The sequence below is a fragment of the Muntiacus reevesi genome, chromosome 13 (genome assembly GCF_963930625.1).
Source record: "Muntiacus reevesi chromosome 13, mMunRee1.1, whole genome shotgun sequence".
Classification (NCBI taxonomy): Eukaryota; Metazoa; Chordata; class Mammalia; order Artiodactyla; family Cervidae; genus Muntiacus; species Muntiacus reevesi.
Genome location: NC_089261.1, coordinates 17,640,016 through 17,665,850, shown reverse-complemented (window position 1 = coordinate 17,665,850; position 25,835 = coordinate 17,640,016). Strand labels below are relative to the sequence as shown.

Genomic DNA, 25,835 nt, shown 5'->3' with positions numbered 1-25,835 from the left:
TCACCCTGGAATCTGTGACACACTATCTGTGTTCATGGCCTTTAAAGTTGTGCTGCCTTCCTCTGTGAAGGAGTGAGACTTTTTTCCTCCAAGCAGCTGGGGAGGAGGAGGCAGCAGAGAGGAAGGCCAAGTGTTCAGGTTGGCATCCCAGATTCCAGAGGGGGTTCTCTGCTCGTGTGTAAGGGACTCTAGAGAGATTAGAGGTCACTTGCGTGCCATTCTGGGACTTCCCAGGCGGTGCTAGTGGTTAAGAACCCACCTGCCAATGCAGGTAGATGTCAGAGAACCGGGTTTGATCCCTGGGTTGGGAAGATCCCCTGGAGGAGGGCACAGCAACCCACTCCAGGATTCTTGCCTGGAGAATCCCATGGACGGAGGAGCCTGGCGGGCTACAGTCCACAGGGTCACACAGAGTCGGACACGACTGGAGAGACTGAGCACGCACACACATGGGATCTAGACAGAGACGGGCTCTTGGGTCACAGGGATGGGACTCCAGAGGTGTTCATAGGTCATCTGTGTGGGGCCTGAGAAGGAACCTCAGGTCATGCACAAGGGACTCCAGAAAAACTAGACATCATCTACTCAGTCCCTCTGATTGGGTCAGTAGGAGACTGGGGCCCAGAGTACTGCTGTGACCTGCCTAAAGTGTTGGACTGGATAGCTGGCCCCTCCATGGGTGCTGGCCCCTCCATGGGGTACTGGCCCCATCCCTCCCTTTAAAATGGTAACAATTTAAAACAATGACCAGGAGACAGGATGGACAGGCTAATAGATACACATGGGAAGATTTTTAATAAGCCCAAAGCATGCTTCCCTGAACCACTGCAGCCTTCACGGTAATTTTGGCCAGGTGTTCTCAGTTCAAGAAGGTCTCTAAGGAGCTAGAAACTTCCCGAGGCACTCAGATGTCAGCATAGCATTGGTGATGGTACAGGAAGGCCTCTGAAGACAGGCTACCGGGAGATGGGCTGAAGGGTGTCCTACGAGGCTGATGCTCTCCTTCCGGAGAACAGAGCAGCAGGAGGAAAGAACAGCAGTGGTGGCTGTAGGCCGAGGACGGCCCCGTGTGCTGTGTGACTGGGCTTCTATGTGCTGAGGCTGTTGAATCTTTTTTATTTTAGCAGTGGACTGTTATCTGATTATGTCATTTGATGTAGTCAGGGTGTTCCCATGTGTTTTTCGGTTGTTAATTTTGTTTTCAGTCTCATTATCCTATGTTTTACTTTTTCCCCCCATACACAATACATATTCCATTTGCATTTTTTTTCTTGGCATAAGCCCCTTGTGTTGACATCATTTTAGTATCCTTTTTTTTTTTTTAAAAAAAAAGCAACCACTCATCTCTGTGTCATATAACTAAGCATCTTGAGACAAATTCAAGGCAAGATTTGTGAACCATCTCTCCTGATTCCATCCTCCACTTCCATTTTTTTTGAGGGTAAAGTCTCAGGAAATGGCTCTCCTTGGGATTGCTAAAGGAAGAGGTGGTGGCAATTCAAGCATCTTTAACCCTCTCGGTGAAAACTTCCGCAGCCCCATTTTTTTCCAGCCAGCTGGGAGGGGCTGTGGCTCAGTCCCCCACCCCTTCACATGCCATTTTTACTAAACCCGCTTGCAGTGAGTATGCGCCCGGCTCTCATGGTCTGCTCTTCCCGAGGCAGAGTTCCTTTAGTTAGTTCCCAGTGCCACTTTCTAGGAGTTAGGAGATATCTCTGTTTCCATTGCTAGGGTTTATTTAGTCGACGGAAAGAGGACCCTGCTTTGCCCACACAGGTTCCTCTGCAGTACAATGAGCTGAAGGTGGCTCTGGAGAAGGAGAAAGCTCGCTGCGCGGAGCTCGAGGAAGCCCTGCAGAAGACGCGCATCGAGCTCCGCTCCGCCCGGGAGGAAGGTACGGGCGCTCTGGACAGTGAGGGCAGTGCGCCAGCCTGAGGGCGCGTTATCAAGGAGATGAGCGGAGACTAGCTCAGCCTGGTGGTGACAGCACCCTCGGCGTGGCCCATATGGCACCCCGAGTGTCCTTGTGGTCTCAGGCCTTTGAGAGCCAGCCCCTGGGCAGTCCACTTGGTTGGGGCCTCTCGGGGACCCCACTAACCTAAAGGCGCTGGACTGGTCTCTCCCCAGCTGCCCACCGGAAAGCTGCGGACCACCCACACCCATCTACGCCGGCTACCGCCAGGCAGCAGATCGCCATGTCCGCCATTGTGCGGTCACCCGAGCACCAGCCCAGCGCCCTGAGCCTGCTCGCCCCGCCATCCAGCCGCAGGAAGGAGTCTTCCACTCCAGAGGGTACGTTCTCAAGGGGCCACTGGACCTGCATTGACTTTTTTAAAAAAAAAATGAACTGAGAAATGCAGACCTAGGGTGAAAATGACAAGTCATAATGTGGAGGGCTAAAGAATAAGCAGTGAGCCTTCTCCCCACCCCAGTTCCCTTACCCAGAGTCAACCATTGTATTCTGCCAGGCATAGCTCATGAACTAATTGCATGTCCGTATTATTTACGTGTCATATAATCATATTTAAGGGATATGAGAAAATAATAATCCTCTTTGCTTTCATAAATATCAGCCCACAGTACTCTACACTGCAGAACATCTTTCTTCTTTAATTAAAGCGTCATCTTAGCAGGTTTCATATTAACCCATATGGATTGACCCCATCTTTTTAAGAGGACTGCGTGGTATTCCATGGTGGGGGTTTATAATTCACCTGTTAATCCAGACCCCAGTTGACAAGCACTTAGGTTATTTCCAGTTGCTTGTTTCCATACACGTCCTGCAGTGAACACTGCACAGCTATGGGTGCTATGACTTTTAGATATGTTGTTGAGAAATGAATCACTGGGTTAAAGGTTGTGTGTATTCTGAAGGTTGGTTGTGCCAGTTATACCAGTGGTGTGAGGAGTTTTCTTTGTGGTTTCAAATGTACTCTGTTTACCTAGAGATGGGATGGACTTAAAAAAATCCAAGGAAATTGGTTTGGAAAGTCACAGGGAGAGCAACCCACTTCAGGGCCAGTCTCGATGGAATTTTGTTGTCATTTCTTTCTTCTTTAGTAATGATGTCATCTTGTTTCCCATGTTTATATAACACCTTGAATCAAAGAGTTTCACTCTTAAAGTCATCAAAGTGGTGCTGGTAACACAGAGGAAAATCATCTTGGCCCCTGTGTTCTTGCATGAGGCTGCACAGAGCGGCTCCCTGAATAGTCTGTAACACTCCAAATATCTCCTTTGTGTGCATGGCATGTTCAGAGTGCATTTATGTTATTTATTCCTCATGACTTTTCTGTTAAAGGAAGAAGACAATGTTGTTCGCAGAATTCAGTTTGGATTCAGAAATTTGGATCCTGAGCTTTTCTATTTAAAGTTGCCTTTACCTAGTTAGGTCACTATTGAGAAGGGAGCCTTCTAAACAGAAAAAAATCAATCTTGTTAGTTTTAACTGATTGGAATTTAAATGCAAGAATCAGTTCTTTGAGACTTAAAACTTGGATTTTTTAAAAAGAATGTTATTCATGGAAGAACTGGGCATGAAGGGGGACTTCTTCAGTCAGTCTATGTATTTAATAGTCAGAAAGTCTGTATTTCAGAATAGTAATTTTTTTTTTAACCATAGTATAAACATACTTTAATTCTCATCAGTTACAAGCTTGCAAATTTCATGTTTTTATATTAATAATTAATGCAAAACCATGGTTGGTACATCTAGAACTTACTTCAGTTCATTTGCCGTGTTTGTTTACTCACACTTTGGTTATGAAAATATTATAACACATTATTGGTCTTGAACAGAAATTCTCTGTGAAATAATCTGAAGCAAGAAGCTAAAATGAGTTCTTTAAAATTATTTAAATATGTTCAACAATGGTGATTTTTAAACTGGATTCTGGAAAGCTCTCCATGATCTCATCTGGAAAACATACCTTTCACGACTAAAATATTTAAAAACAACTGATTTAGAAGCATATGTTTCTTTATGCTCACAAGCGGCTATGCCATCATATTAACCATCTCCTACTGGGAATGTGTTTTTAAATAAAACCTAATTCCTAATAACCACATAATGGCGATCTTAATTTGATTCATATAAATCTAGACACATCTGTTAGTGTTAAAATAGTTTCACAGTCTGTCACTAAGATGCTCTCTTTTTTTTTTTAACAGCTTTATTGAGATATAATTCACATACCATACAATCCATGTTTGAAATGTATAATTCAGTGATTTTTTTTTTTTTAAAGTAAGTTCACAAGGTTGTGTAATCATCACATTTGAATTTTTAAAACATTTTTGGTCCCTCCACTCGACCACCAAAAAAAACCCCCCTAAACTCATTGGCAGTTACTTGCCATTTCCCCCTTCACGGAACCTCTGCTTTCTGTCTCCATGGATATGCCGTCCTGGACATTTCCCGTAAAGGAAGCACCTTGTATAACTTTCTGTGTCTGGCTTCTTGCATGGAGCATAATGTTTTCTCGATTCATCCATCTTGTAGGATTTATCAGTTCTTCCCTTTTTTTATGGCAGAATAACATTCTGGGGTGTGATTATCACATCTTGTTTATGTATTAATCTGTTGATGGTCATTTGGGTTGTTTCCATTTATGGCTATCATAAATAAAACTGCCGTGAATGTCTGTGCACAAATTTTGTGGCTACATGTGTTTTTAGTTCTCTTGGGTATAGACCTAGGAGTAGAATTGCTGGGTCATCTGGTAATTCTGGACTCCACAGTGGCTGTACCATTTGCTTTTCCACCAGCAGTGTATGAGGACCTTCATTTCTCCACATCTTCATCAATACCCATTTCCCATATTTTTGAGTCTAGGTAATCCAGTGACCATGAACTAACATCTCACTGTGGTGTTCATTTGGGTTTTCCTAATGAAGAATGATGTCAAGCATCTTTTCCTGTGCATCTTGGCCATTTACTTATCTTCTTCAGAGAGACATTTGTTCACATTCTTTGCCCACTTTTTAATTGGTTTGTCTTTTTATTATTGCATCATAAGTGTTCTTTCTACATCCTATCTACAGGCTCCTTGCCAGAGAGATGATTTGCAAATGTTTCTCCCATCCTGTAGGTGTCTTTTCACTTTCTTGATGGTATTATTTTGCAGCACTCTGATTTTTTTTTTCCATTTATTTTTATTAGTTGGAGGCTAATTACTTCACAACATTGCAGTGGGTTTTGTCATACATTGACATGAATCTGCCATGGAGTTACATTTGTTCCCCATCCCGATCCCCCCTCCCACCTCCCTCTCCATCCGATTCCTCTGGGTCTTCCCAGTGCACCAGGCCCGAGCACTTGTCTCATGCATCCCACCTGGGCTGGTGATCTGTTTCCCTATAGATAATATACATGCTGTTCTCTTGAAACATCCCACCCTCGCCTTCTCCCACAGAGTCCAAAAGTCTGCTCTGTACATCTGTGTCTCTTTTTATGTTTTGCGTATAGGGTTATCATTACCATCTTTCTAAATTCCGTATATATGTATTAGTATGCTGTAATGATCTTTATCTTTCTGGTTTACTTCACTCTGTATAATGGGCTCCAGTTTCATCCATCTCATTAGAACTGATTCAAATGAATTCTTTTTAACAGCTGAGTAATATTCCATGGTGTATATGTACCACAGCTTCCTTATCCATTCGTCTGCTGATGGGCATCTAGGTTGCTTCCATGTCCTAGCTATTATAAACAGTGCTGCGATGAACATTGGGGTGCACATGTCTCTTTCAGATCTGGTTTCCTCAGTGTGTATGCCCAGAAGTGGTATTGCTGGATCATATGGCAGTTCTACTTCCAGTTTTTTAAGAAATCTCCACACTGTTTTCCATAGTGGCTGTACTAGTTTGCATTCCCACCAACAGTGTAAGAGGATTCCCTTTTCTCCACACCCTCTCCAGCATATATTGCTTGTAGACTTTGGGATAGCAGCCATCCTGACTGGCGTGTAATGGTACCTCATTGAGGTTTTGATTTGGATTTCTCTGATAATGAGTGATGTGGAGCATCTTTTCATGTGTTTGTTAGCCATCTGTATGTCTTCTTTGGAGAAATGTCTGTTTAGTTCTTTGGCCCATTTTTTGATTGGGTCATTTATTCTTTGGAATTGAGCTTCAGGAGTTGCTTGTATATTTTTGAGATTAATCCTTTGTCTGTTGCTTCATTTGCTATTATTTTCTCCCAATCTGAGGGCTGTCTTTTCACCTTACTTATAGTTTCCTTTGTTGTGCAAAAGCTTTTAAGTTTCATTAGGTCCCATTTGTTTATTTTTGCTTTTATTTCCAATATTCTGGGAGGTGGGTCATAGAGGATCCTGCTGTGATTCATGTCAGAGAGTGTTTTGCCTAAGTTCTTCTCTAGGAGTTTTATAGTTTCTGGTCTTACATTTAGATCTTTAATTCATTTTGAGTTTATTTTTGTGTATGGTGTTAGAAAGTGTTCTAGTTTCATTCGTTTACAAGTGGTTGACCAGTTTTCCCAGCACCACTTGTTAAAGAGGTTGTCTTTTTTCCATTGTATGTCCTTGCCTCCTTTGTCAAAGATAAGGTGTCCATAGGTTCGTGGATTTATCTCTGGACTTTCTATTCTGTTCCATTGATCTATATTTCTGTCTTTGTGCCAGTACCATACTGTCTTGATGACTGTGGCTTTGTAGTAGAGTCTGAAGTCAGGCAGGTTGATTCCTCCAGTTCCATTCTTCTTTCTCAAGATTACTTTGGCTATTTGAGGTTTTTTTGTATTTCCATACAAATTGTGAAATTATTTGTTCTAGTTCTGTGAAAAATACCGTTGGTAGCTTGATAGGGATTGCATTGAATCTATAGATTGCTTTGGGTAGAATAGCCATTTTGACAATATTGATTCTTCCAATCCATGAACATGGTATGTTTCTCCATCTATTTGTGTCCTCTTTGATTTCTTTCATCAGTGTTTTATAGTTTTCTATGTATAGGTCTTTTGTTTCTTTAGGTAGATGTACTCCTAAGTATTTTATTCTTTTTGTTGCAATGGTGAATGGTATTGTTTCCTTAATTTCTCTTTCTGTTTTTTCATTGTTAGTATATAGGAATGCAAGGGATTTCTGTGTGTTAATTTTATATCCTGCAACTTTACTATATTCATTGATTAGCTCTAATAATTTTCTGGTAGAGTCTTTAGGGTTTTCTATGTAGAGGATCATGTCATCTGCAAACAGCGCGAGTTTCACTTCTTTTCCTATCTGGATTCCTTTTACTTCTTTTTCTGCTCTGATTGCTGTGGCCAAAACTTCCAACACTATGTTGAATAGTAGTGGTGAGAGTGGGCACCCTTGTCTTGTTCCTGATTTCAGGGGAAATGCTTTCAATTTTTCACCATTGAGGGTGATGCTTGCTGTGGGTTTGTCATATATAGCTTTTATTATGTTGAGGTATGTTCCTTCTAGCACTCTGATTTTTTAAAATAAAATTTCCCTCCAGAATTCAGCCGGCGTCTTAAGGAGCGCATGCACCACAACATCCCTCACCGGTTCAACGTGGGACTGAACATGCGAGCCACGAAGTGTGCCGTGTGTCTGGATACCGTGCACTTCGGACGCCAGGCATCCAAGTGTCTCGGTAAGAGTAGCCCCTGTCCATTTGTGGTGGGCCACCTGTGTATCTCCATTAAAGTTCTGTCCAACAGTGTTTTTTTTTATTTAAACATTCCTCATCATATAGTCACTCAGTCATGTCTGACTCTTTGCAACCCCATGGACTATACAGTCCATGGAATTCTCTAGGCCAGAATACTGGAGTGGGTAGCCTTGCCCTTCTCCAGGAGGATCTTCCCAACCCAGGGATTGAACCCAGGTCTCCTGCATTGCAGGTGATTTCTTTACCAGCTGAACCATAAGGGAAGCCCAAGAATACTGGAGTGGGTAGCCTATCCCTTCTCCAGGGGATCTTCCCAACCCAGGAATCGAACCCAGGTCTCCTGCTTTGCAGGTGGATTCTTTACCAACTGAGCTATCAGGGAAGCCCATCATATAGTGCATTCATTTTCACATGTTTAGTCTTAGGGGGAGGACACAGTTTTCCCCATGTTCAAGGAGGGAATTTATACATATTTTCAGCCCATGTCTCCAATCTCCTATATAAAATGCCTTGGACTTTGTAAACTTCCAGCCTTCTTTCCCTCAGGCTGGTCTCTCCTTGCCTTTAAGCTGTGTCCTGGCTTCAAGAGAGATGTGCAGATGTGTCCAAAGGACATGCAGATGTTTCCTTTGCACACCTGTCTGTGGCAGCCTGGGAGAAGCCAGGAAGACTGGATTGAGAGAGCTTGGCTGTCTCCGTAGGGGCCTGGCTCCTGGGAAGGCTTAGGGAGGCCCTGGGTGGCAGGGCCAGGCAGGGTGTGGGTTGGGGGTTGGCTGGCGGAGTCAGGGGATGGTCCAGCATTAGTCAGGTGTGTTTTCAGGTTGTTCACTGCTTTTCCCTAGAATGTCAGGTCATGTGCCATCCCAAGTGCTCCACGTGCTTGCCAGCTACCTGTGGCCTGCCAGCCGAATATGCCACACACTTCACCGAGGCCTTCTGCCGTGACAAGATGAACTCCCCGGGTCTTCAGTCCAAGGAACCCAGCAGCAGCTTGCACCTGGAAGGGTGGATGAAGGTGCCCAGGTATTGCTGCAGGGAGGTCTGGCCTGGCAGTGGGTGGGGAAGCTGTGGCTGATGAAGGGCGGCAGGATGTGCCAGTCTGGAAAAGGCCACTTTTGGGGTAAAGGATTGTTTTGAGCTAAAGCCACTTAGAAAACGGCGGGTGCAAGAGGGACGCTCTGACCTCCCTGATTTCTCCTGGAAAGTAGGATATAAAACTCCCATGTCAAAGCTGTTCTTCCTGCATCAGGAGGAAAGAAGCATTCTTATCTTCAGATCAGGGGCAAGGCCGGCAGGGAGAAACCTAAGCGCACAGACCGTGTTACTTTTCCATAGTTAACTGTTCTTCGTTTGACTTAGGATGTAAGCACTTGGGCCCATCTGCTTTGGGGGCTTTATTTGCTTGTTGGAGACTCCCACATACACACAAAATTAAACATGTGTGCGCGTCTCTCCTGCTCATGTGTCTTACATCAGTTGAATTCAGGGCCAGCCCCACAAGCCAGAGGGTAGAAGGAAGCTTTCCCTCCCCACCCTGGCATGTCATTCCTGTTGTTTTCCAGGGAAGCATCTTTACTGGGATTTCCTCTCCTCCCCACTCTTGCCTCCCATCCGATTCTTCCAAGTTCAAACAGTTCTTTCCCACGTCTGTCTTCCCAGGAATAACAAGCGAGGACAGCAAGGCTGGGACAGGAAGTACATCGTCCTGGAGGGCTCCAAAGTCCTCATTTATGACAACGAAGTCAGAGAAGGTAAATTAATGAGTTGGGGAATCTCGTTGCACGCGGTTGGCCCAGGTCTCCCAGTCTTGGCGTGAAGGCTCTTGTTTTCCAGACTGCGTTGCAAGCCTTCTACGAATTTTCCATTTTTGAAAATTAAAACCCAAATGACTCCGCTAAAGGTTATTGGTACGATACTCACGTCTATAGGTCTCCCCTCTGAAGACCCTGCAGGGTGCTGCCCTGAAGATTCCACCTGCTAATACACCTTCCGAGAACTTCCGCCTCAGCCAACTAACCCCTAAATCTGCATCGTCATCCGAAATTTGACTGTGCTCTTCATCTGACACACTTTACTTTTGTTTTTATCTTCCCTCTCTGCCTTCTCCGCACATCTTCTCCCTTCTCTGTTCTCGTGCGCCTCTCTTTCCACGAATACTCCGTCTCTCTCTCTTCCTCTTGTCTCCCCTTGTTCTTCTTCCTGTTCTTTTGTTTTTCTTTCTGCCCTTCCTCTTTGCACCAAGCTGGACAGAGGCCGGTGGAAGAATTTGAGCTGTGCCTTCCCGACGGGGACGTGTCTATTCATGGCGCCGTTGGTGCTTCTGAACTTGCAAACACAGCCAAAGCAGGTGAGGGGCGGCGGGCCCTTCCCCACCCCCTGAGGAGGTGGGCTGGACTGCAGCCTTCAGCACGGGTGGGAGGGGGGCCTGTGCAGGATCAACCTGCAATGGAGGCTCCCCCAGCCCCCGCCTCCGCTTCTGCTAAGTAACTGGGACTCGGGTGGCTTGGCCCTCCCTCCTGGTGGGGGTGGGCGAACTCCACCCTGTGCTCTCTGCCCAATCTCCTAGATGTCCCTTATGTCCTGAAGATGGAGTCTCACCCCCACACTACCTGCTGGCCCGGGAGGACCCTCTACTTGCTGGCTCCCAGCTTTCCCGACAAGCAGCGCTGGGTCACCGCCTTAGAGTCAGTTGTGGCAGGTGGGAGAGTGTCTAGGGAAAAGGCGGAAGCCGATGCTGTGAGTATGCACACAGGCCAGAGCGTGTGTTTGTAGAGGGGGCTGACTGGGTGGGGGTCCCCTTGGCCTCCCCCTCTGAAGGGTGATGGGATTGTGTGCCCCTAGAGATCCAGACTTCCAGGCAGGCTCTGGCCTCACAGGTACCCCCACCTGAACCCTCTAGAATGAGGGAGTCGGCACCGTTAGCTGAATCTTCAGGGCGTACTAGGTCTCAGTTCTGGCAGCACAACTGCCAGGAAACGCTCGTTCTTCTTTACCCGGATGTGTTTATGTGGTTCAAAGGCTTGTGTTACAAGCAGCACAAAGGGCTGCCGAAAGCCATGTCTCTCTCAGGAAGCTTTTTCATAACCTGCTCAATTGCTTTTACGTGATCTGCTCTTCTGAAGGCAGGTCTGAAATCCTACTTCTCCTGAAGATGTTAGAGACGTGGGTGGGCCTTGATTGGCATCACTCCTCCTGGAACATTCCAGGATACAAACAGTGCTCATCACGCACTGGCATTTCCACCACCAAAGCTCCAACAGCTCTTTTTAAACACTTAGCTCCTAATAAACACTTTAAGTGTTAGCAGTCGAAAGTCCTTAGCCACCAGCCTCCCTCTCACGAGAAAACCCTGTGTTGATGACCCATCTCCCACGTGAGCCTTTAACTGAACGCCCCATCCATGTGTGTACAATAGGGCCGTGACTGTACCTCCTACGAGCCTCTGTCTGCATGGGCTCAGGTAAAGAGACTCAGGAGCGGGTTGGTTCGCCGCTGACACTGGGCTTTGCACTTGTGCCGCCGCCTGGAGGGGCAGGAGCGTCCACGTGGCTTATTAACTCTTTGCAGTGACACCCTTCAGCTTTGGCTTGTTTTGTGTGACAGAATCTTTCTATGTCTCCTGTGCTTGTTCTGCATCTAAACCAAGTTATGACCCTGACGCTAATTAACCACCATCCAGAGACACCAATAACATTCAGGTCCTGCCTTTTGAGCTCAGATCAAAGTAGGGGGCAAGTCAGGAGCAGGTGTGTGCTTCTGAGTGTCTGCAGGAGTAACTTGCCCTTCTCCCTGGCATTAAACTCTCCTCTGTTCTTGCTTTCTCTTTCTGGACAGTCCAGTCATGACAGTTCAGCCTCACTGTGGCCTCTTTTTCTCTCTCTTTTCTCTTTCACATGTGAAAAGAAATTGCTTGGAAACTCCCTGCTGAAACTGGAAGGTGATGACCGTCTGGACATGAACTGCACGCTGCCCTTCAGTGACCAGGTGACGATGCTTTTTTTGGGCAACATCTGCCAGGATCTGGCTATAGCCGCGCATGCGTTATAGGACCACGTCAAGGGGTGGTAATGGGGACATGGCCCCGCTCACGCTCTTCCTGGGGACTTGCGCCCTGGCAGGTGGTGCTGGTGGGCACCGAGGAAGGGCTGTACGCGCTGAATGTCTTGAAGAACTCCCTCACCCACGTCCCAGGAATCGGAGCAGTCTTCCAGATTTACATCATCAAGGACCTGGAGAAGCTCCTCATGATCGCAGGTGGGAGGCCAAGGACATGGCACTTTGCCTTCACTTGTAAGGGAAACGATTTGAAACTCACATGTCATGTTTGTCAAACTCGGGGGCAGGCTGGAGCAGGAGTGGCTCTTCCCCCTGGGTCTCTGAAGGGGCCCGAGCCCCTGTGCGCTGAGAGCCTGCCTGCCCTGCTGTGTGCATTGCCCATTCTCCCTGGCCTCAGACCCTTCCTTCGCATACAGCACTCACCAACAGTTCGACACATACTTATTTCTCTCTTCCTACACACACACACACACACACACACACACACACACTCTTTCTCACTTATTCTGAACCACATGACAGTCAGTTGCAGCTCTGACTCCAGATTCTTCAGCCAGTCAACTAAGAACAAGGGCATTCTCTTACATACCCAGGGCAGAAAGGCTTTCTTCTCTTTATTGGTAGTATTTTTTTTTTTTTTTAAAGGAAAACAATAATGCATTGGCTCCATGTTCAAAACATTCACAGTCAAATCTTAGCTCAGGCTTGGCCAGCTGGATCCATGTGGTCAGGAACTAGCTTTCCTTGACCCCTCGGTGCTTTTCCTCGGTTGGCTTGTTTCCTCGCTTGCTTTCCTTTCTTTTTCCCCACTTCCATCTTGACATTTTCCCTGGGCGCAGTTTTAGGTTCATAGCAGAAGGTGGAGAGAACCCCTGTATACTTCTGCCGTCACACACGCGCGGCCGCCTCCATCATCGGCACTCGAGTGGGACGTGCAGCGGCCCTGCACTGACATGTCTGTCACCCCAGATCCACAGTTCACATTTGGGTTCACTCCTATACATTCAATATATCTGCCACTGTAACATCATACAGAAAAGTGTCATAGTACATTTTTTTAATTTCCAGGAATTTGATTGTTGCTTCTCCTGTTTTCTAATGTACTGTCTGTTCATAGTTGGCTTTTACCTGTGACTCCAAAAATGTCCCTTATTTTTCTCCCGGCTCGTGATCCAGTCCAGGACTTCATTCACTCAGCTCTCTCTCTTGCCTCCTCTAACTGTATATATATATAAAATTGTGTCACAGCACCCAGTAAAAACTGTAATTTCTTTTTTCTTTTCTTTTGTCACATGGCATGTGGGATCTTAGTTCCCTGACCAGAGATTGAACCTTTGTCTCTGCAGTTGTAGTGCGGAGTCCTAACCCCTGGACTGCCACGGAACTCCCATGTCCACTGTTTTATATTATAAAAGCCCCCTCACTGTCTCCCAGCACAAATGTTCTTGACTTTGGTGGGGAACATGTTTGAACGTTCAGTTCACATTCTCCGATTTTTTGTCTGCGGAATTTGTTTCCTCCTACAGTCTTGACCAAGAGGCTAGATGTTTTCCTTTTAGATCTAAGACTTGGACCTAAACTGCATTAATGGGGATTTGTGAAAATTAATGCATCTGTGTGGCCTGGAGTAGCTTTTCCTCAAGGTTAGAATGAGACCCGCCATTGTGCTCTGCTGTCCCGTCCCCTCAGGAGAGGAGCGGGCCCTGTGTCTCGTGGATGTGAAGAAGGTGAAGCAGTCCCTCGCGCAGTCTCACCTCCCTGCCCAGCCAGACATCTCGCCCAACATCTTTGAAGCGGTCAAGGGCTGCCACTTGTTTGCTGCTGGCAAGGTAAGTGGTCCTCTGGGCCCCAGCTGATGACTCTTCTGGGAGTTGTTGTGGCTCCCTGCTTAATAATTTGACCTTGAAAACCCTGTCCTTAAATTGGGTTAAATTTCTGTTGCTTCTTTCCAACACAGCTGGTAGTGGTACCACTGGCATCACATGAGCAGAGCCAGGGTTGTTCCTAAACACCCAGCGGTGCCCAGCATGGCCCCTCCCCATGGGGGACAACCTGATCTTGTGTCCATGGTGGCGGCTTGAGAGACCCTGCTCCTAACCAGCTTTGCCATGGAGCTGGTACACTCACTGGTGATGCTCCTCTTTTCCCACCGTCCACCCCAACTGTTTTTCAGATTGAGAGCGGGCTCTGCATCTGTGCAGCCATGCCCAGCAAAGTTGTCATTCTCCGCTACAATGAAAACCTCAGCAAGTACTGCATTCGGAAAGTGAGTCCTGGGCCTCGCTGGGCCTGCTTTGCTGGCGAGCTGGTGGGAAGGTGCCTCTGTCTGTCCCTTCACCCTGGGCGCCCTCCTGAGAGGGGACGAGGGGCTGCCCTGCGCCCTCGAGGATGCTCGAGGGGCCCTGTTTTCTCCCTGCCTTTCCTCCTCCCGGGGGTGAGCAGCCTCTCCTGCCAGCCCTGCAAATGCAGCTTTTTGTGAAGGGACAGAGGGAGGTGGTTGATGGAGGAGACTCCCCTTCTGAAACAGTAGAAAATAGGAAGCTCGGAGGCCCCTACCAGAATCCTTCTCAGATCATAGAAGTTTCCAATAATAACCTTTAGAAAAGCCAGTGCTGGCTGTGTTTTGGTACCCGTTTTGGGAACTGGTTCTCCTTGGAGCAGTGTGTATTGTGATGTGGCCTGGGGTGCAGACAGGCATCTGCTGGATCACTGCATTTGCTTTCCTTCCTGAGGCCATCTCATGTCCCTAGACAGGAATGTCCCACCCATCGTGAGCCTGATGTATTGCACGTGCTTTTAGCGTTGGTCTCAAAAAGTAGGAGGAGGGATGAATATATAAGGGTCAATACCTGTTAGAGAAACTGTCTTATCTGGGGTGGGCTGTTGTTAGTGTTTCAATTGAGCACGTGTTCTGAACAGATTGAACTGGCTCTTTCACACACTTTTCACAACAGTTGTGAGAAGCAGAAATGGCCATCCCCACTTCTCAGGTAAGATGACTGAGGCTGGCCAAGATCCTAGGTTACAGAGTTGAGACCAGAACTGAAGTCTGACTTTCCTACCACCTCACTACATTTCCTTTGCTGTATTTTCCTCATACTTAGTGATCAGTAAATATTTAATGGTGAGGATAATGCTGATTAAAGTTTGCACTGTTAGCTTCAGGAAGATTCTCAGAAATCATTGTTTATTTATAATTCCTGGCCACCATTTGGAGTAAACATAACTAGGTTTTTTGCAGCCCTTCCTTAGGATTGGCCCATAAACAAGTGGAAGTAATTAGGAAGCAGATAATTCAGACAATGAGAACAGCAGTGATGATATTAATCAAATACATAATGCAGATTCAAGATAGAAACTGAGAAGCTTGGAAAAGGAAGGAAACTAAAACCACTTCCTCCAGCCACCACTGATGGTGTATTTCTCCAGGCTTTTCCTTCTGATTAGAATGTTGTATTTTTAAAGCTCTCTTTGAACGCTACTCCTTTTCCTTAAAATGGTGTCTGACATTTTCAGTTGCAATTTGACCTTTTTAGTCTGTGGTTGCAAAGAACCCAAAGGTAGCAAAGGGACCATGGGTCCTTATGAGGAACGTGAAGGGACTTGCTTGGTGTGAAGACCACAGGGAAAGTTGGGTGGCGAACCCTGCATGGCCTGGTTGGAGAGCAGGGGCTGCTCCAAGTCAGCGCTCACATCCTCCTCTCTGCTGCCTCCCCCCCGCACCCCCGTCCCAGGAGATTGAGACCTCGGAGCCCTGCAGCTGTATCCACTTCACCAACTACAGTATCCTCATCGGAACCAATAAATTCTACGAAATCGACATGAAGCAGTACACGCTGGAGGGTAGGGCCCGGGTGCATCCCCTGCTGGCGTGTTTCTGGCCCTGCCGCCACGTTGGGCTCCTCCTTGGTCCTTAGGCCCCGCGTCTCGCCTGCCTTTACAGAATTCCTGGATAAGAACGACCATTCCTTGGCGCCTGCAGTGTTTGCCTCTTCTTCCAACAGTTTCCCCGTGTCCATCATGCAGGTGAACGGCGCGGGGCAGCGGGAGGAGTTCCTGCTGTGTTTCCACGGTGAGTCTACCAGTGGCTGATGGGGGTGCTCAGGGCACCCACAGCCCCAGACAGGGGCCTTGGGGGGGGCGGGGGTGCTGCTCTTGGAGGACAGGGGACATTGGTCTTGCTCCACCAGCACCCTTAGGGTGCCCCCATGGGGCTCTAGCCAGGTCCGTTCATAGTTTCTTCAAGACTGGTCCACTCTGTCCTTCTTTGTCTCTCACTCCTCTCTCTCCCCCTTTCCTCTCCCTAAATCTCTGGGTCTGTTTCTCCCCTTCCTCCCCCTGACTTTTCCTCCATCACCCCCTTCCTGTCTCTCCCCTTTCACTCGAATCCTCTTTAATAAACCCCAAGAAATGTGGCTCAGCAGAGCTCCTGAGGGTTTTCACGACCCAGGTCCCCCGGGCTGGATTCCTCACTCTGCTGTCAGTGTGTGTCTTTGATACTTCCTGTCTTTGGCCATGCTCAACCCCTGGACTCTGCCTCCTTCCAGAATTCGGGGTGTTTGTGGATTCTTATGGAAGACGCAGCCGCACAGATGATCTCAAGTGGAGTCGCTTACCTCTGGCCTTTGGTAGGTGAGGCAAGGTGTGGGGCTCAGTACTTGGTGTCCCTCTGGTAGGAACTGCTGGTGGAATTCCTTTTGGCTTATGCACTGTGCTTGGGGGCTCCCTTAGACACCGCGCCATATGTAGCATCTCCCATGTAAGTGTCCAGGGCAGAGCTCCTGGGGCATGATGCATAAACCAAACCCACCAGCCTCTCATGACAGAAAGGAGATCATTCCTTGTGAGTTTGTTTAACATGTCACCAGCCTGCATAGCGTCTGACGACACAGCTGATCACCCATCAATTTAACCAGTTCTAAACAGGCTCAAGTGTGAACAACGCTGTGATGAACTTACGGTATTTGCACACTGGTTAAGTAATATCCCCAGCTCAGAAATTCTAAAAGTGGAGCTGCTGTGTCAAGGGTAAACACACATACACGATGACTGTGTGAATGTTCTGAAATAGCGTTACGGCTGAAATATCCTTCAAGGCTATTTCATTTATCTGTAGCTCCATAACACATTCCAAAATCTAGTGACTTAGAACAACTGCTTATTATTGCCTGAGACTCTGGGGCTTGACTGGACAGCTTTGCTTCATGTGGTGTCAACAGAGGCACCGGGACATCCAGAAAGTCCAAAGTGGCTTCACAGAGTGGCCGTCAGTTAGAGCGGCTGTCGGGCAGGGGCTTAGCAGGGGCCAGCGGCTGGAGGTCTCACCCTTTGCAGCAGGGCTGCCTCTACGAGTGCAAAAGCTGAGGCACCCAGGCCTTCTTGCTTCTACCCCATCCTGCTGGCTTAGCTGGGATTTCAGGCGGAGAGAGTCCACGGGGGCCTGAGTAGTAGGAGGTGTGACTAATACTGAAATAACAGTTCATCACAAGGAATAACAATGATAATCTGTTTCCCTTTAAGACCAAAACCAGCTCACATTATATCCAGAGTCTGACACTGTGATAGAGAAATATACAGTATTAGGACCACAAATACTTGACTGTCTATGAACCCAGTCATTTTCTATTAAACGTTTTGGACAATCTGTCCGATTAAGCGGTTCTAAAAGGTTACAATCAAAGTCTTCCCATGTTACTCATCGCCCAAACTTCTCCATCCCCACTCCCCTCAGGAAAAAAAAAACAGTTCTGCATTTCTTATCCTTCCAGTGCCTTATGCAGACACGGGGACATAGAAATTTATTCTCATCCCTCTCCCTTTTTAAAAAACCAGTGTGGCAGCACAGCAGACACAGTATTCTGAAGCTTTGCACCTTGGGTGTTTTCCACGTCAGCATGTAGAGAAAGCTGCTTCGTGCATTCTCATGGGTCTGCAGGCTCCCATAGTTGCGCCGTGATTTATATAACTGATCCCGCACGATGTTCCCTGAGTGGGCTCCCAGCGTCTGCCCCAACAGCAGTGGCAGGGGATAAACTTAAACATGCCTCGTTATGCAGGCACGTGGGTGCATGTGGAGGATACACTGAGGTGGGACTGCTGGGTCCAAGGCTGCACTGCAGCCAGGCTTTGATTTTCTGTCTTTTAACCCTTCCTTGCCCCATGCTTTTCCTCCGTGGTGGCCACGCAGCCTACAGAGAACCCTATCTGTTTGTGACTCACTTCAACTCACTCGAAGTAATTGAGATCCAGGCCCGCTCCTCTCTGGGGTAAGAACTGGGTTTCCTTGGTGGCTCAGCGGTAAAGAACTCCCTGCCAATGCAGGAAACGTGGGTTTGATCCCTGGGTTGGGAAGACCTCCTGGAGAAGGGATAGGATACCCACTCCATCCGTGGGTTTGATCCCTGGGTTGGGAAGACCCCCTGGAGAAGGGATAGGACACCCACTCCATCCTGGTGGGCTTCCCTGGTGGCTCAGCTGGTAAAGAATCCACCTGCAATGCGGGAGACCTGGGTTTGATCCCTGGGGTGGGAAGATCCCCTGGAGGAGGGCATGGCAACCCACTCTAGTATTCTTGCCTGGATGGACAGAGGAGCCCGGTGGGCTGTAGTCCATGGGGTTGCAGAGTTGGACATGACTTAGCGACTAAACAACTGTGAAAAGTTCAACGGCTGGGTGTCGGGGCCGGGTCCTGACAGTGGAGGTGACCAGCTGTGCAGACTCTCCTCTGGAACCCCACAGGACCCCCGCCCGCGCATATCTGGAAATCCCCAACCCACGCTACCTGGGCCCTGCCATCTCCTCAGGAGCCATCTACCTGGCATCCTCATACCAGGACAAGTTAAGGGTCATCTGCTGCAAAGGGAACCTGGTGAAGGAGACCGGCACTGACCACCACCGTGGCCCGTCCACCTCCCGCAGGTAACGCGCCTTCTCCAGCTCCTCATCACAGAGGGGCAAAGCAGGACATCTTGCTAAACTGGTTGACAGTTTGCCAGTCTTCAAGCTCAAGCCACTTATTTCTTTGAAACCAACAGCATTTAAATGACAGTCCTTTATAAGCAATAGGAGAACTTTTTAGTGCCTCCTTGGAAAAGGTGGAAGGAAATGCCTGGCCTTTTCTCTGGTGGCTGTTTCCCGTGGCTGTGTTTGTAATGCATTCATTACATTAGTGTAATAGTGTGCTACTCTCACTGGGCTTGCTGAGGGAGACCAAGTGTGAGTAAGCTGGAATCTTGCCCCTCCCTGAGGAGGCCCAGTGGGCGAGACAAGCACTCATGTGATAACAGCACAGCCAAGGAGAAGGGGGCTCATACTTGGGTGGTTTAAAGCACTGCGGGAGCTCAGAGGGGGGTCCCCAGCTTGGACTTGGGGGCTAAGAGGGATTTCCCAGAAGAAATGAGGCCTTGAGGACAGGCTATACTTTATTCTTGAAAACCAAACATTTCAATTAATACCATGTGATGACTCTGATAATCAGATCCCCCTTCCCCTCCCAGGGTATGTTGCTGCAGTTGCTATTTGTTGAGTGACTCTCTGGACTAATTATATAGTCTGCATTCTTTGTTATGTGTGGCCACTGAAGTTTCTGCTTGGTTAGGGTAGTGGGCAGATGAATAACTAGAGAGGATTTCCTTAAATGGTGTGTGTGTGTGTAGTTTAGGGCACACCTTCAGCACTCGAGTCAGCTGCCGAGACTGAGGCCTTCCTAGGTTTTTTCTGGGTTTTCTGGGTTTGGGCACAGGCTTGCTTGTGTGTGTGGCCGTGCAGATCCCTAGGAGCATGCAGGAGGACATCCTTCTGAGTGTTCTGGCTAGCCTCTTGTTTTTCCCAGCGTAGTTTCACTGCCTCAGAGACTTGCCATGTGAAACAGTCAGCACTGTTTGTTTTTCAGTAACCGTCCAGAGATAGGCACTTCTGTTGTGCAAGACCTGCATCAGGTCAATTAAAAACAAACCCTGAGAAGAGAGGAAGAGCAGGAGAGAGAGAAAATGAAAGGAAAGCAATGGGGTTGGATGAGGATTCCTATTTGACTCTTGGCCCTTCTTCCTACAGTGCAGATAGGATGCTCATACTGTTTATGACTGCTGTCAGTTCCCTGCATGAAAGCAGACTGAACTGGACACCCACAACCTCTCAACACAAAGGAAGCTACGTTGTTAGTTCCTTATCGGATTTTTGCCTAAGTGAAGTACATATGGTTGGGAATCCAGGGGACTCAGAGGCACAAGAAAGTCTACTGGTATTGAGTTTGGGAAAGACTTCTCTCCTTGTCTTGAAGGCTGGGGCCACCTCTTCTTCAGACACTAATAAAGAATCTTAGGTCCTCTGTGGGCCCCTCCCCCCAAATTATTATGAAATAAAGCTAAGTATTTAAACTCTGGTCTTTTCCCAGGAGGACCAAGGCAGATCAGATAGTGACACCACTGTGCTTGTTTTTAAGGGAGAAACCCGTCTTTGGGCGTTCTTAACCTGCTGGTCCCCAAGCATGCGTCCCCTTCTTCATACAGGTGACAGCACACCGTGCACACTCATCTGTATCTTGGAAACTGCTTCCTGTGGGTACACAAAGTATTTCTCTTTTTTTAATGCCTGCATAGCATTCCTTCATATGACTATACCTTATTTAACTGCTCCTTTATCAGTGGATGTTCGGGTGTTTCCAGTTTGTTGCTGTAGTAAAGAAAGGATTTGGTGTATCTTCACTTAGAATGCTTGGAATCTACCTGGAGGTTGAATTCCTAGAAAAGGAATTGTTGGTGATTCTGATAGATGTCCCTGAGTTTTCCTCCCTGGAGGCTGTACTCTTTTGTTATCCCACCAGCAGTGGGTGGAAGGGGGATTGGCTTTGTCTTGACCCCCAGGGCGAGGAGCCAGATTCAGTTCCATGTGGGGATTTGAGATGTATAATTTTAAGACGCTGGCCCACAAAGAAGATGAGTTTTCTCAACCTAGAAGAATATCTAATTGACCGAGGACTTGACTCTGTGGACCAGTTTAGAAAGCCGGTCCACAGTTATGTGGGCCCCCTACCATGTGCCAGACCCGGTGTTGGGGATACACAGACGAAGACAGTTTTTATCTTCAAGGGACTCAGTTTGGTGGACACCTCTAAGGTTACAAAATACTTAGAAAAGAAAGTTGTCAACTTAATATTCTGACGCTATGTCCCAATGAAGAGTCTCTGTTTTGTTAAAATACAGGTGTTGGTCAGAAATGTCTGTCAGTGTGATTTCAATTCCAGAACTTGCTAGAAAACTGGAAGTGCTAAATAGTCAGCTGCTCTTTACTCTTTTGGCCTCTGCTTCAGGGGTGACTGCTCAAAGGACTGTAGTCCCCTCCTGAAAATGTCTAGATTTTATTTAGCCTCTAGGTCATGCAAGAAAAAACCCAAGTTCTGTAACTAGGTAATTTTTTTCTCCACTGCCTCACTAGTTAGATGGTCAGGCACCTTCCTTTTGAGATGATGTGGTGTGTCTGTGAGAAGTGACTTACTCTGTGGTGAAAATGGTTCCAGTTTCTGCTCTTCTTTCTTGCTGCCACCAGGCCTCTTGGGAAAGCCAGCAGCTAGCCTTTGTCTCTTGGCTTATAAAACCGTCTTTTTGCTGCTGGACTGCTTTGGGCAGGTCCAGAATGTAGAAGGCGAGCCTGGGAGACTGATTCACTGCAGGCCACACCACCCTGGTCTCTTCAGCAGAGCAAGAAATGTAACTCTGCAAGAAACATAAAATTGATGTGGTAGATCATTGGTTATTAACGGATATGGAGATGGAAGGTGGCCAGCTTGGCCTACAATAATGAGTGTGTTCTTCATCCCATTAATCTCAGCCGACGTCTCAAATGGCCTTCCTTGAACCACTTTTCTTCCTCTGGGCAGTGAGCACCCTCTCACTTGCTTTATGATGGGCACATTTTATAATTTTTCTTCTATCACAAATAGGCTTAATATAATTCTCCTGAATTTTTTTGTTTTCCATATCACAAAGCCACATGACTAGAGATGAAACCTTGACTTCAAGAGGTTAAAATCAAAATTTACCCCAAATTTCACTGCTGCAAACATAGCACAAGAAAGTGTGGCTTTCTGAGCACTGGTGTTAGAACTGCCACAGTTTGAGCTGCATAGGGAAGAAAATACGAAACTACAGTAGACTGACTGACCACTTTAGAGTTATTTCTGTTCTGTTCACCAATCTGTTTAGATAGTATTTTGGGATTTGCAGGCCATACGGTCCCTGTCTCAACTGCTCAACTTTGTTGTTAGACCTTGAAAGCAGCCTCAGTGCATCACCCGATGGGCGTGGCCATGCTCCAGTGAAACTTGATTAAAACAGGCGTCTGTCTGGGTTTGGCCCTCAAGCTTGCTCTAGAGAGTTTCCTCTCCCGAACCGGTCAGTGTCTTTGCTGCTCAGCTGCTTTCTGTAATGGGCATTGACAGAAGAGATTCCCTAGAGTTAGGCCAATAATTAAAGAAAATCAAGTTTGATCCCTTCCAAAGGGAAAGATTTAAATATCAAAGGGCTAAGAGAGGCCTCTGGTGACACTGTCAAATATTTAACTAACTTTATGATTTCACTGCACAAAATCCAACATCACTGGTGGAGGATGTCACCCAGCATGTTAGGATACAATTTTCTTGAGAAAATTAGAGCATAATAAATCAGTAAGTGATTCATACTTGGTTCATTCTTAGCATGTAATTATAATTGTAATTTAGATTTTTAAAATATCTAGGATAAAATATATTTTCCTGATTTCTACTTTTATTTTTTCTAAGATAACGCCCCAATCAATCAAAATATGTCTTCAAGTAATATTCTCTGTGAAATGGCGTTCCCATTTTAAGTAGGCTGCCTTTTTCCAGCACTAATTATGCTCAGATAACGAGGGCCCCAGTACCTTTTCTGCTCGAGGGTGGGAAGGAACTGACTTTGAAGGCTGTGTGTCAGTTCTGTGTTTTTGGATCTTCTTCAGAGGGGTGGTAAGGGCCATGCCTGGTGAAATCTTCATTTGAAACATGAAAATTTCTCTGCAAGGCAGGCCAGGGCTGGATGGAGGGTTAGATCATTCATAAGAAAAGGTCCCACTACTTTCAATGGCTCATATGTTTTTTGAGCCTGGTCTGCTGTTTGCATTGGCCCTGCTCTGTCTCCTAATTGGATCAGGTTTGATTTCTACGCCTCTGGCACAAAGGCTCTTGGAAAGCCACCTAGAGAGGTGACCAACAGAGGCCCGAAACTGACAGTAATGAGTACAGGCTTAACCCCTGAAGGAAGACTTCCTGTGAAGTCAATGGGGGTGGAGTATGGGAATTATGATGTCAAACTGACCTGTACTGGAATCCTGGCCTCTCTGCATCTCCATCCTCTTGTCTGTACGATGAGGGTCATCTGTTCCTAGTGTACAGAGCTGTTAGGATGATTTGACGAGCTTAGCACAGCGCCTGACACATGGTAGGTGCTCAGCAGAAGGCCTGCCCTGAGACTAGGAAGCTTGCCTTTTCTATGCTGTTACCTCTGCCTTCTTTCTGTCCTCACTCTCGAGGTAAACACGAAGCCTGAAGGACTCCAGGTGGGATCTGTTTCTAATCTAATAACCTCTGGTGAGATGGGCATGGGGGTGACTCACTTCCTCACCTCCCTCCCCTGTTGTCACAGCCCCAACAAGCGCGGCCCGCCGACGTACAACGAGCACATCACCAAGCGCGTGGCCTCAAGCCCGGCGCCTCCCGAAGGCCCCAGCCACCCTCGAGAGCCAAGCACACCGCACCGCTACCGCGAGGGGCGGACCGAGCTGCGCAGGGACAAGTCTCCGGGCCGCCCCTTGGAGCGCGAGAAGTCCCCCGGCCGGATGCTGAGCACGCGGAGGGAGCGCTCCCCCGGGCGGCTGTTTGAGGACAGCAGCAGGGGCCGGCTGCCCGTGGGGGCCGTGAGGACCCCGCTGTCCCAGGTCAACAAGGTAAGGGAGGTGCCCTTCTCAGCCCCTCACCCACCTCAGCCCCCACGGCCGTAGGGAAGAGGCTCCACAATTGTAATTAGGGTTTTGTGGGGTTTGTAAGAAGTTTAGGAAGAAAATAGCTTGAGAAGGGGCCTCCTCTACAAATGGATCATGTGCGGCCCTCAAACTGTAAGAGCCACCAAGGGTATACAGCATTCCCTTCCCCAAATGCAACCAGTGTTCGCAGTTTCTAGAGAGATCTGTGCAGACAAGCAAATCCTTAAACACACAAAACATGCCAGCCATTCAGAAGGTTCCATGCTTTACTTTTTTCACACCATATATATGTGTACAAAGACACAAACATCAAGAATTTCTCTGCAAGGCTACACTGAAATCTGGTAACTGGTTGCCTTCTAGAAGAACTCTGTACCTTTTGAAATTCTAAAATCATGTGCATTTATTACCTGTGTAGCTTTCATGTTACCAACTGAAGCACTGGAGGGATATGCTGATAACCAGGGGCCCTCAAATGGGGGTGGGGCGCGAAAGCTTGCGGATGCCTTGGCAGGCCAACCAGTTCCAGGTGCTGGCTTTCTGGACCACACTCTCCTAATGCCATCTGTTGGCACCCCAGCCACTAGAGAGAGGAGGAAATGCTGTTTAACTGTTTTCCTTGAAAATGAAAGTTGTTTAGTCGTGTCCGACTCTTTGCCATCCCATGGACTGTACAGATGCTGGAGTGGGTAGCCGTTCCCTTCTCCAAGGGACTCTTCCCAACCCAGGGATTGAGTCCAGGTCTCCTGCATTGCAGGCAGATTCTTTAGCAGCTAAGCCACCAGGGAAGCCTTCCCTCCTCTGATATCTGGATAAAATGGTACGTGTAAACCATAGAAGTACTTCTTCAGCACTGGGGACTTTGCAGCGAGTTTCCCAAGCTCTGAGGGGAGGCTCTGCCTGCCCCTCACTGTTAACCACAGGAAGGAGAGACCGGGTGCTGCAGTATCCCAGTGTGGGCCTCCTGTTTACAAAGTGAGCATGGCGATTTCCGGCTTCTGATGGCTAAATCCCCTCCTCCTCTTGTTCTCAGGTCTGGGACCAGTCTTCAGTATAAATCTCAGCCAGAAAAACCAACTCCTCATGTTGATCTGCAGGAAAACACCAAACACTATGGAACTCTGCTGAAGGGGACCCCAGCGCCCATCTGCTCAGCCAGCCCCTGGCGCAGCTGGACCCAGGCCCGCCTCAGCACGGATTCCCTGCAGCCAGGAGGGGCAGGGGGCTGGGGCTCCTGGGAGCTGCCAGCACCTCCCTGCAGCCGCCCTCTTTGCACTTTGTTACTCTTTCAGAGCGTTCATAAACTTTTGTACCTAGCTCTAGCCTGTACCAGTTCATCACAGGAAACCAACCTGGGGCTAACTACAACTACAGCGTGGTTAGAATCCTAATTAATAGCTACTTTAAGATCTTAGGGTTGGTTGGGTATTTTTGTTTCTTTTTTTTTTTTTTTTTTAAAGACAACAGACTTCTTAATAGATTTGAATAGCACCGTATTTCCTGTTGTAGTCATTTGTAGCGAGGTCACACCATCAGGTCTCTGCTACTGAAATGTACGTAGACGAGCCCCTGCTGTCGGCTAGCCTCCCGTGCTCACCTCAGTCCACCCTCGTCCAGTCCGTCCTCACAGGTGGCCCTGTCTCACCTGGAGCGACATCTTAGCCAAATGTTTACCGTCCTCATTGCCTTTTATGGCCTTGACGACTTCCCCCCCGCCCTCCCACCAGCTGAGAATGTACAGAGGTCATCAGGCCTTGCTTGGAGGCAGTGACTTGGGGCCAAGGGACCTCGAGGAGTTTTCCCTCCCTGCCCCTCAGCATCACCCCTGGCCTGCTCTCCCTGCTATCCACGTCGCTTTGGCCAGGAAAGCATGTACTGGACTTGCTCTGAGCCCAGCCCCGAGAGGGCCGTGGGTCCAGGAGCACTCACATCCTGTTCATGACGGTGTGCTGTTCCCGCCTCCCTGGGGTGGGAAGAGATGCCGGAGCTCTGCATGGCGGTTCACTGCATGCGCTGCCCCCCACTCCGACCTGGCTGCCCACCTTGGGTTGCTCTGCCGATGCACTAGGTCCATCCCATAGCTCCCGCTGAACGGAGACCCTCTGGGACTTGCCAACTCACCGGCCACAAGCTGCAGTCTGTAGCACTGAACAAAC

General features: G+C 47.8%; 1 protein-coding gene across 7 annotated transcripts in view; it reads left to right on the top strand.

Annotated features, from left to right (window-relative positions):
* CIT (citron rho-interacting serine/threonine kinase) overlaps positions 1-24,965 on the top strand; it is a 172,441-nt gene extending 147,476 nt beyond the window's left edge. For 4 of the 7 annotated variants that reach the window (XM_065904437.1, XM_065904434.1, XM_065904439.1 and 1 more), the window contains 19 exons: positions 1,732-1,894; positions 2,128-2,292; positions 7,477-7,614; positions 8,475-8,655; positions 9,292-9,383; positions 9,875-9,979; positions 10,199-10,368; positions 11,048-11,092; positions 11,536-11,616; positions 11,751-11,886; positions 13,378-13,517; positions 13,862-13,954; positions 15,423-15,531; positions 15,632-15,760; positions 16,236-16,316; positions 17,876-17,954; positions 18,427-18,606; positions 23,343-23,643; positions 24,713-24,965. In XM_065904437.1, coding sequence (XP_065760509.1) covers positions 1,732-1,894; positions 2,128-2,292; positions 7,477-7,614; positions 8,475-8,655; positions 9,292-9,383; positions 9,875-9,979; positions 10,199-10,368; positions 11,048-11,092; positions 11,536-11,616; positions 11,751-11,886; positions 13,378-13,517; positions 13,862-13,954; positions 15,423-15,531; positions 15,632-15,760; positions 16,236-16,316; positions 17,876-17,954; positions 18,427-18,606; positions 23,343-23,643; positions 24,713-24,736 — 2,412 coding nt within the window. In that variant the 3' untranslated portion in view covers positions 24,737-24,965. The remainder of the gene's footprint in view (positions 1-1,731; positions 1,895-2,127; positions 2,293-7,476; positions 7,615-8,474; positions 8,656-9,291; positions 9,384-9,874; positions 9,980-10,198; positions 10,369-11,047; positions 11,093-11,535; positions 11,617-11,750; positions 11,887-13,377; positions 13,518-13,861; positions 13,955-15,422; positions 15,532-15,631; positions 15,761-16,235; positions 16,317-17,875; positions 17,955-18,426; positions 18,607-23,342; positions 23,644-24,712) is intronic. The other 3 variants (XM_065904436.1, XM_065904438.1, XM_065904435.1) reach the window with 3 other exon arrangements.
* The last annotated feature ends 870 nt before the right edge of the window (positions 24,966-25,835 follow it).